This window comes from Rosa rugosa, chromosome 3 (assembly GCF_958449725.1).
Source record: "Rosa rugosa chromosome 3, drRosRugo1.1, whole genome shotgun sequence".
NCBI classification, from domain to species: domain Eukaryota; kingdom Viridiplantae; phylum Streptophyta; class Magnoliopsida; order Rosales; family Rosaceae; genus Rosa; species Rosa rugosa.
In genome coordinates, this window is record NC_084822.1 from 38,667,760 (window position 1) to 38,678,685 (window position 10,926).

The 10,926-nt window shown below is 37.4% G+C and overlaps 1 protein-coding gene and 1 long non-coding RNA gene across 2 annotated transcripts; one reads left to right on the top strand and one right to left on the bottom strand.

Moving 5' to 3' along the window:
* Nucleotides 1-266: 266 nt before the first annotated feature.
* Nucleotides 267-2,982, bottom strand: LOC133740182 (dimethylnonatriene synthase-like). Its single transcript, XM_062168104.1, has 2 exons — nucleotides 1,964-2,982; nucleotides 267-1,312 (listed from the first exon to the last, which is right to left on the bottom strand). The coding sequence occupies exons 1-2, from the start codon at nucleotides 2,930-2,932 to the stop codon at nucleotides 689-691; spliced, it is 1,593 nt and encodes a 530-aa protein (XP_062024088.1). The 5' UTR covers nucleotides 2,933-2,982; the 3' UTR covers nucleotides 267-688.
* A 469-nt stretch (nucleotides 2,983-3,451) lies between these two features.
* LOC133735962 (uncharacterized) lies at nucleotides 3,452-5,163 on the top strand. Its single transcript, XR_009859368.1, has 3 exons — nucleotides 3,452-3,576; nucleotides 3,647-4,555; nucleotides 4,715-5,163. It is a non-coding gene; the product is annotated as an uncharacterized LOC133735962 (long non-coding RNA).
* The last annotated feature ends 5,763 nt before the right edge of the window (nucleotides 5,164-10,926 follow it).

Below are 10,926 nucleotides of genomic sequence, written 5' to 3' on the forward strand. Positions count from 1 at the left end.
ACTTCTGTAAATTTTCAGCCAATTGATTGTCGTTAAGGTATCGAACTAGATTAAATCAATGAACGAACCAAATCTGTCTAACCTGAACCATTCATGTTTATAATTGTAAATCGCAGTTAATGTCTTAATGATTATCAATTTGACTGAAAATTTGCAGAGGTGATATACTCATATAGTCCTAAAAATTGAACGGTTGAAATGTGAATATGTGATCGAAAAGTGGGTCTAATAAGCGATCCTTTAAAATGACAAAAAAAAAAAGATCATTCACCAGAAGGGCCATGTATATAGATACACGTAGAGTTATATAGATACACATACACTTTGTCTACACTACTTAGCTATACTAATTTTTCTCAATAATATTAAAAGAAGACTAGTACAAGTGTACAACTACTTACCCGTCTCTATAAAACATATTGCATGATATATATTATTCAGTACATATAGTTGGATTATAGATACATTATATTCACCACATATCACGTACGTACACCAAACTGTAGTACTATCACTCTTTTAATTTATTGTTATTCTAACTTAATTAGAGCAGCCATGCTCTCTTAACGTGTATTCATATAAGTACTTCAGGACTCAGAAGCCCTAAATTAAATTATATATATATATATAAAAAAAATTAAGTATTTACTACGTACTTGCGTACTTATTCTTCAAATAGTATGAAATATCAATAGTAGAGCTCTACAGGAAGCCGGGGAGCAAGCACAGCTTCAAGTGGAGTTGCCTTAGGCAAAGCAAGACCCAACCCTGCACGCATATCCACTAGCTCATCACCTTCTCTCTTCATATCAAATCCCTGAACCAAACGAGCAAGAACCAAATGAACCACATGCAAACCAAGCGTCATGCCCGGACACGACCTTCTACCTGCACTGAACGGAATATACTCAAAACTTTGGCCTCTGAAATCCATGTCAGCATTTTCGGTCATGAACCTTTCTGGTCGGAACTCGCAGGGGTCCGACCACATGAGGGGGTCCCGCTGTAGCTTCCATATGTTGACGAGTAAACGAGTGCCTTTGGGGACGTAATAGCCACCGACATAACAGTCCTCTGTGGCCTCACGGAGACCTGTTATGGGACCTGGTGGGTTTATGCGTAACGTTTCTTTCACGATGGCTTGGAGGTATTTGAGGTTCTTGATGTCTGATTCTTGCACCCATCTGTCTCTTCCTACATGGTGGTCCAACTCTTCTTGAGCTGCTTTTAAGACTCTTGGGTTGTTCAGGAGCAAAGAGAGTGCCCATGTTAGGGTAATAGATGTGCTTTCACTACCGGTTAGGATTAGAACCTGCGATCAAGAGGAGAGTAGTTTGAGCTCCATGCCATTTCGAAATCGATCGATACTGATATATATATATATATATATATATATATATCCTTATTTTCAAATTATTTGATGTCCTTAATTAGCATTATTGTACTTCTATATATATATGTTCTATATTTGACGATTGGAACCAATGCTACACATGCAAGTGCCAAAAAAAAAAAATAGTGCTAGCTACAATTATTCAACTCAACATACCTGGATTTGTCGGCCATCCATATTCCTCAAATAATTAGTCTATTGAATGTGTGATATTATTCTCATATATGGTTATTTTCCTATTTATGGCTCTTTCATGAAACTGAATATGAAACAATTAATTATTTATTTACATAAAAGTTTTATGTACCATTGCAAGAGATGGATTGAGATCCCGATCTACTGATTAAGCTGGTATTGATGTCACATGACTTATGTCTAAAATCCGACGGATTACTAATTTTAATTTTTTATTTATGTTCAAAACTTTAAAACACAAGTTCAGATAGGGGACTGTATAAATTAATCTAGCAGTCTTTGCTAGTGGTCATTTTGAGTTTAGATCCACCACTACCAAAAGAAACGTAGACAAAACATGAATGAAAATAACGTACGACTGCAGTTTTAACGTACCAGTGCCGTCGCTTTGATGACAGTATCACGGCTATGGCCAGCTATTTCATCCTCCTCTTCAAAGTTGGATATCATCGCAGCCATCAAGTCACTTTCAACCGTACCATTCTTGCCTTCCGATGATTTTCTTTGCCTATGCTCTTCAAGCCACTCCCCAAGCACAGAGTCGAATTCCTTGAAACATCGTTTCATGGCACTCACATGCCCACCTATGTCAAGCCACTCGAGAAATGGCACCGCATCGGACCAAACAAAAACTCCGAACAGGTACAAAGCTTCTTTTGTTGCTCTTTCGAATCGCCAGGCCGTACTGTTCTCCTCGTGATACTGGTCACTGGAAAATCTCTTCCCGGCGATCAGCCTCAGGTTCATATTGAACGTCAGTTGCTCTATCAACTCGCTCAAATGCACTACAGGAGAGTGTGGAGTACTCGTACTCTTTGTTGTGCAAAGTGAGAACAAGCTTTTGATGAACGAATCCAATTCCGTGGCTCTAACGTGGCTCAAGAGCTCGACCCTGTGGCTCGAGAGAAGCTCGAGTGTGGCCATCTTTCGGACGTCACGCCAGTACTGTCCGTACGGGGCTAGAGAAAAGATGGCGCTGTTGTAACCCAAGTACTTGCCGCCTGTGATGCTCGGTCGCGTAGCGAAAACCCTGTCGTTTTTTGCGAGGCATTCTTTTACGAGCTCCCAACTGCTCACAACCACCAGGTTGTGCAGACCAAGCTTGAGTGAGTAGATTGGTCCGTGTTTATCAGCTAGGGCTCCAAGCATTAAGGCAACTGGGTCTTGGGTCCTCCCGAGAAGGTGGAGGTGGCCTATAAATGGCCATGCACCGGAGGGCTCGGGAACTTTGCTGATCTTTTTGGTGTTGATCTTTCTAATGCTTGTTGCGATTCTCCAAGCGCCGTAGAGAATAAACGAGGCCAAGATTGTGTGGAGAATTTGGATTGGAGAAATAACATCCATGGTGGTTGGAGTGGGAGTTGAGCTCTGGAGTTGAGTGAAAATGTGGAGGATATTTGTTGCATATCGTGTATTTATAGAAGAAATTTTTCATATTGGGTCCACTAAATTCATAACATATGCATGGTTCATAACATGCACGTTATAATTGTGCCGTCAGCTCATAGCCACACATTGCATTTGTACCAAAATAAGCATCGATGACTACAGATATTGAACTAATGTGACATGTTCTGATTGGTGGAGAGGCTAACATGTGTGCGGTGGAGAGCTGACGCTGACGCTGATCACTACAAAAAAACAAGCCTTTTGCGACATATTTTTTGCGACACATAAGCGCGGCCGTCGTAATTACTCATTAATGGGATAGATAATTGACCAAATTTTTTTTTTTTGCTCGGAGCCAAACTATTTGCCACACTGATTTAAGTAATGTCGCAAAAGTTGTAGCAAATAGGTTCAATGGTAACTGCTATTCGCTACACATACGCATCTCGTATTTGAGATCTTTTTTAGATAAACTTTTTTTCTTTGTAGGTTATTGATAGCGCCTCTGCCAAGAGTTAACTGCTCTTAGTTTCCCCTCTTTCACTCTCACCTAGAATTAGTGATTGAAGCCTCAAATCGATACCCATCACAAAGTTCCTGTAAGTCACTGCGGCCACAATCTTCTTCTCCTTAATTAGATTCATATCTGATTGTTGGTGGTTATTGCAGTTTTAGGTCGAAGAATGTTGTCCGTCCTTCACCTTTGAAGTCGTCTTAGGGTTCCTCCCATCAATCTTTGGTTTGCCCTACTTTTCTAATTGTGCATACATTTAATTGATGTGATCAAGTTTTGTTTTCTTCTCATAGTGCAGGAGAAACCCAAAACAAATCAAGGCCTTCTAGATTGGGCGTCCTTGTTCTTCATATGATTGATGGGTAAATTATATAGTTTCTTTCATGTGATATTTGTATATTAGTTATCAAAGTCTAATAGTTGAATGTCAACAGGCAAAAGCCCTAATTCTTATTTGTTGAGTCTACCCTAATTTGATCTAAAAAGCAAAGGTACATCTCTCTATAGATTTCTTGATCTTTTCTGTTCATGATGAATTTTAGGTAAATTGATTTTTAAGAGTTTTAACAGAAACGTAGATTTTAAAAGATGAGAAGTATAATTAAAGTTTGAGAAGTGTGATGTTTCCTGACCTTGGATGCCTATATACAGATCATGAGTCTAGCTACTTAATTATTGAGTGAAGCTTTTATAGATTAGAATTTTGTTTCTTGAATTTGATTAATTATATATATTATATGTGTGCGTCCACTTGATTTCTCTATTGAGTTCATCCAAATACTAACCCATGTCTCTATATAAGTAGCTCTGTAAGTCTGCATCTAATCAAACTTATTAATAACTGGTTTGGTGTTTTCCTTTGCAAGATTGTTTAAATCATTTAGTTGGGTACTTTTGCTTTATTTAGTGAAATCTCTTGACCCTATTTTTTTATCTATGTTTCCTCCTCTGATTTGGATAGTTGTCTAATGTTTAGGTTTTTCTTTTATTTTTGCAAGGTTTTAAACTTCTATTTATGACAAGCACATACTCTCGCTTGAGATAAGGATTCTAGTTTTTGGAATGTATGATTAACTTATGACAAGTACCTGACCTTAACTTAGTTATGATGATATAATTTTTATTTTGGCTACTATTCATAGTTCTGGGAGTTTTGACTTTTTTCTTTACTTGGGTGGTTTGATTATTTGTTAATCTTGCTGCTCCATATTGTTTTGTCTTAGGATGTTGATTTCTGAAGTTCCACTGTTCCAGTAATACAAATCACCATGGGGATTGGAGAGATGAGTTTTGTTACAGCTTTGCCTCTTTTTTTCTTTTTTTTCTTTTTCAAACATTTACATCTTTGCTTTGATTCTCTTGTTGAAGCACAATTATAGATTGATAAGTCCATATAAATATCATTATAAAATAACTTGGTAGATCGTAAGAGTGCATATAAATTACAGTAAGTGAATGAAAATGGGAGGTCTGGAATTTTGTTTACAGTAAGTGAGGCACTATTTTTTTTCATGACCATGCTAATTAAATCTAATTGTATATGTGCAGGGTTTCAATCGAGATTACATACCAGACCTTACATCCCCATATGAGTATTTTTAATACTAACATTTGTATATGACATTAGAATATTTTTTGTATAAACAGTTAGATCATATATGATGTTTACCTACACCCCCTTAGATCAAAAATATATATGATATATAAACTTGTTATAAGTGAATGGTATTTATAATTCAAATGCAAATAGTGTATATTTTCAATTTACCTCTTACTGCGACAGTCATCTTGGCTGTTGCGATTTTTTTTTATTTACCTCACAATGTATTTGCGACGGATAAAAAACGTCGTAACCTTGTCGCAAAAGGTTTTTGCTACGTTTGATTACGCGTCGCATTTAATGATAATTATTTATGACATAAGTATTTGCGACACTTGAAAAAACGTCGCAAGACCGTCGCAAAAGGCTTTTGCGACGCCTCTTTATGTGTCGTAAAAAGCGAAAAAGTATTTGCTACGCGATTTATGGCGACGGTTCACCAATTAAGCGTCGCAAAACCGTTGCAAAAGGTTATTTACGACGCTTTTTGTTCTTTTTACGACGTTTTCCTTATGTCGCAAAAAACTCTCTTTTTTGTAGTGTGACATCAACCTTGAGTGTGTGTTAACACGGGGCACCAAGTGTACTACTCCTTAGTTGACACGTGTCAGTTTGCCCCCTTAATTAGCTTTCATCACCAACTTATTTTGTAGGGGGTGAAATTTGCACACCAATTTAATAGAAATTATTACATGGTCTGAGACCATAGTACATGTGGTGGTCCCGAGTGATATTATTGGCCAATGTGACTCGTAATTATTTCTGATTGGTCTCTTAAATTAATTTTTTTTAACCCCCTGCATGGTCCCCACCACATTCGAGTGATATTATTGGTTGGGACCACCACATGGCAGTGTCACGTGATATTCCAGGACCATAGAATAATTCCCCCCTCCTCAGGAAATTATTACATGGTCCCGGACCAAAGTACATGTGGTGGTCTTGAGTGATATTATTGGCCCATGTGACTCGTAATTATTTCTGATTGGTCTCTTAAATTAATTTTTCTTTTCTTTTTTAACCCCCCTGCATGGTCCCCATCACATTCGAGTGATATTATTGGTTGGGATCGCCACATGGCAGTGTCACGTGGTACTCCAGGACTACAGAATAATTCCTCCTCGGGAAATTATTACATGGTCCCGGACCATAGTACATGTGGTGGTCCTGAGTGATATTATTGGCCCATGTGACTCGTAATTATTTCTGATTGGTCTCTTAAATTAATTTTTCTTTTCATTTTTAACCCCCTTGCATGGTCCTCACCACATTGGAGTGATATTATTGGTTGAGACCACCACATAGCAGTGTCACGTAGTACTCCAGGACCACAGAATAATTCTCCCCGGACCATAGTACATGTGGTGGTCCTGAGTGATATTATTGGCTCATGTGATTTGTAATTATTTCTGATTGGTCTCTTAAATTAATTTTTCTTTTCTTTTTTAACCTCCCTGTATGGTCCCCACCACATTCAAGTGATATTATTGGTTGGGACCACCACATGGTAGTGTCACGTGGTACTCCAGGACCACAGAATAATTCTTCATTTCGGAAAATTATTAAATGGTTCCGGACCATAGTACATGTGGTGGTCCTGAGTGATATTATTAGCCCATGTGATTTGTAATTATTTATGATTGGTCTCTTAAATTAATTTTTCTTTTCTTTTTTAACCCCCTTGCATGGTCCCCACCACATTTGAGTGATATTATTGGTTGGGACCACCACATGGCAGTGTCACGTGGTACTCCAGGACCACAGAATAATTCGCCTGAATAATATTAGCTAGGAGTTCCTTCTTTATAGAGAAGTCTGTCCTGCATGCTCCCGATTCCCGGCATGGTCCCCATCATATTCAAGTGATATTATTGGTTGGGACCACCACATGGCAGTGTCACGTGGTACTCCAGGACCACAAAATAAATTATTACATGGTCCGGGACCATAGTACATGTGGTGGTCCTGAGTGATATTATTGACTCATGTGACTCGTAATTATTTATGATTGGTCTCTTAAATTAATTTTTCTTTTCTTTTTTAACCCCCTTGCATGGTCCTCACCACATTGGAGTGATATTATTAGTTGGGACCACCACATAGCAGTGTCACGTAGTACTCCAGGACCACATAATAATTCCCCCCAATTTGCACTCCCACTCTCTAAATTTAATATATTTTATGATTGTATGTATTGCCCTTCCTTTTTTACCCTTGTATTCCATCCAAAATGAAACACACTTCTTCTCTTTGAGATATGTAACTCTGTTCAATGAGGCTGTCCTCATCACGCTTTATCCCTCTCCTCCATCACCACCAGTTCTCTATCTCTCTCGTTCTCTCCATCCTAACTTGTCTGCAACTTCTAATTGTGAAAACAATTGCTTCGTCCAAAGATGAGGACGTACCCTTGTACATTTTACTTCAAGACTTTGAACTAGAAAGTGGGTCTTCAGCCACTAGCAGTGATGAGGATGATAATGCCGAAAGTGAGACTCAGAAGCTTATGGAAGGCCCAGTGGAAGAGACTCCGGAAGAAGAAGAAGCTTAAGGAAGGCCCTTCTCGATGCAAGCAAATCAAAGGGCATTTTTATCAACACAATCAGTGAAGGTGAAAATTGCACTCCAAGTGTTCGACGAAATGCCTCTAAGGGACCAAGTGAGACGATTAACTTATATCTTCACTTGTGGCTGCAATTCTTGGATTGTAGTTTCTGGGTTTAATAGATTAGAGAGTTGAAAATGAATACATGAGGTAAATTCCAAATGGGGAGGTCAGAAGAAGTAGTGGGGCTCAGAATCTTGAAGGTTGAGGAGGATTGGAAAGGTGACGACGCGATGGTGCTTTGAACTAGAGAAAGAAGCATTTCTTGGGTTAGTGTTGGGAGTAACAAAGTGACTGTGTTAGTCCCGAAGAAAATGGTGTGTTAGAATTCTGTCTTCCTTGGAAAAAAACATAAAATAAAGAAGAGAAAAAAAGGGGCAAAACGGGAAGTGCAGTTGTAAGAAGTATAAAATATATTAACTTTAGATAGTGGGAGTGTAGATTTCAATTTAGGGTGTGCAAATTTCACCCCCCTTTTTTTATCAGCAACTTTCTTTCATTCCGTACCCATTTTTTTCTAGAGAGAATTCTCTCTTCTCAATTTCTCTCTCTAAAATTTCGGCAGATCAAACTTTTAATCCATAATTTTGATTTGGATCTGGAAAAAGCTACGAATTCATTTTGATGCAATCTTTCTATCCATAGAGGTTTGAGTTAGATCTAACGGTAATATCTAAAATGCTCGTTTTAGGAGGCTCGGTTTACGATCGGTATTCTGAAAAGCGATTTATATTGTCGAGGTGAGTGATTGTGTAATATGTTTCAAATATTCTTATTTACTATAAAAATGGTGAGAAAACATGATTTTAGCTATTTTTGAAGGGATCCGGCTCCTCTAAAGTGAGGAGAGTGTGAATTTACTTCAATTTCATAAAATCTGGATTCTCTATCTAATCTATAGGTCCTAACAATTGACACATCACTCTTCCATCAATTTTTGGTTTTTCGTCTAAACTACAGTTAACATTGCCGTTAACTCTAGAAAATTTTTTTTTTTAGAGATTTGGTGTGGAGTTGCTGCGTTTGCTATCTCTGTGCTTCCATGGCAACTCATTCATGGTTGCAGAGAAGGAAAAAAAACTGACTTGCATTGCATAACAGCAAGGAATATGCAGAGTGAATTGGAAAAATAACCTTGGAACGAACTCTTGTATTTGTGTTAATTGGAAGATTCATCAAGAAGCAATACCACGCACACTTAAAACCTCAAATCAACCAAGAATGAGTTCATAATTCCATGACTAATACAAGTTAAATGCACTTCCTCTTATCTTCTGATAGAAATTCCCAATGTTTTCCCAAGTTTCAATCTTGAATGCTAGCTAATAATAATCCTCCTTTGTTGTTACACAAGTATTTTTGTTCTTCTTAAATTCATGACTTTGGCAATATGAATCACTCATGAACATGTTCTTGAATAATTCTAGAGTCGGAAAAAAACAAAGGGCAAATGCAATTGAAAGAATGAACAATATGGTAAATCAATAACAGCTCTGTTCTTTTTTTTTCTTTTTTTTTTCCCCCTTTTCAGGCTTTTCTTCAACCATGGATGAGTTGCCATGGAAGCACAGAGAAACCAACGAGCAACACCACGCCAAATCCCTAATTTTTTTTTTTTCTAGAGTTAACGGGCAAGTTAACTGTGGTTTAGACAAAAAACCAAAAATTAATGGAAGAGTGATGTGTCAATTGTTATGACCTTTAGATTAGATAGAGAGTCCAGATTTTATGAAATTGAAGTAAATTCACACCCTCCTCACTTTAGAGGAGCCGGATCATTTTTGAAGTATCTCTCTATTTTCAAGTGAAGCATGTCTTTTGGTATAAGTCTTGCAACCCAATTTGGATTCCCACAGGCAGCGCGTGGGGGCGCGTCCGGTAGTTTCCGTTGTTCTAGTTTGGTGTGTTGGGTAGAGCTCATTGTTACGAGCATGTGGATATAGTTTGGTAGTCATACGATGAACTTTGGGATCAATAGAAATTTTTGAAGTTTCGAAAATTTGGGCTTTGATTCGGGAAGATCCGACCATTGGATCGACCCCATTTTTTGATGGATTTTTATATTTAACGATTCAACGTAACTTATGAAATTTGAGCTCGTTCCGATGTGATTTCAGATTTTCAGGGCAGGTCCTGTCAATAAATTTGCTGGGTGTAAAAAATTTATTGAGTGTATTATATTTGCTGGGTACATTTAGAAAGACCCATCTAAAACTCTCATATGGGGACAGAAAAACATGTATCCCGTGCTACAGATCAAAGAAATATCACAATAAGAATCTAGGAAATTCTACGATACATACATGTATGTCATACACACATTTACAGTATGATAACAAATTTATTGTCATTGTGGTAACATAAGTCTTTTTTTGTGTACGTAATCTTAATTATGTTAGAAGTAATTACTCTACCTACAACCTTATTTCAAATTTGTGAATAAATTTATTGTCAATATTGTCATACTTGTTGTAATCTTATCCTTATCTTCATTGATCATTCATGAATTTATAGTGCAAGTAAATTTAGTCATTACTCCGTATGGTGGCCGATAGTGAGAGAAGAGGTGTTTGCATGTTGCTTCATGTCTCTAAAAACTCTTATATTTTATTATTTTAAGAGTTTAAATTGCATAAGTCAAAATGGCCGTAAAGGATTTTTTTCGACAGTCTTTCGCAAAAATTTCCTAAGGTTTTTTTTTTGGAGATTTCTCCTCAGGGGATTTTATTCCCTTGCAATTGAAATGAATTCAACATGATTAAAATTTGATTCATCTTATTACCCCAATCGATTTAAGGTGGAAGGTACCAAAGCAACCTTCTTGTTGGAGTATTAATTAGACTGGTTTCTCTGTTCCAACTTGACTTTGAAACTTTTGGGTCCACTAGTGACCCTAGTGTTGAGATCGAGAGATGGAGAAACTAATCATTGAGATCATCTTCCTATTCTTGTATGAACTATTAATATGAAAACTAACAAGAGAATATTTGTTTTTGGTAGTCAAATTGTGGCTTGTGTATATTTGGAGTTACGAAGCACACTTTTGTTAACTTTTGGAAGATGACGGAAATCTAACAACTTTTCCCTTCATAATCAGTGAACTATACTATGGCATCTCAGTTTACAAAAACCAATCAAGGTGCTCAATTAGGACGGAGACCAAGTTAACAAAAGATAATCAAAGGGCGTGCTTTATGATGAATTATTAGTGTTTGCTCATTCAAACCCTG

Coding starts and splice junctions, on each gene's coding strand:
- LOC133740182 (XM_062168104.1), bottom strand. CDS start 2,932: ATGGATGTTATTTCTCCAATCCAAATTCTCCACACAATCTTGGCCTCG. Junction 1,313..1,963: donor TCATCAAAGCGACGGCACTG/GTACGTTAAAAC, acceptor TCTTGATCGCAG/GTTCTAATCCTAACCGGTAG.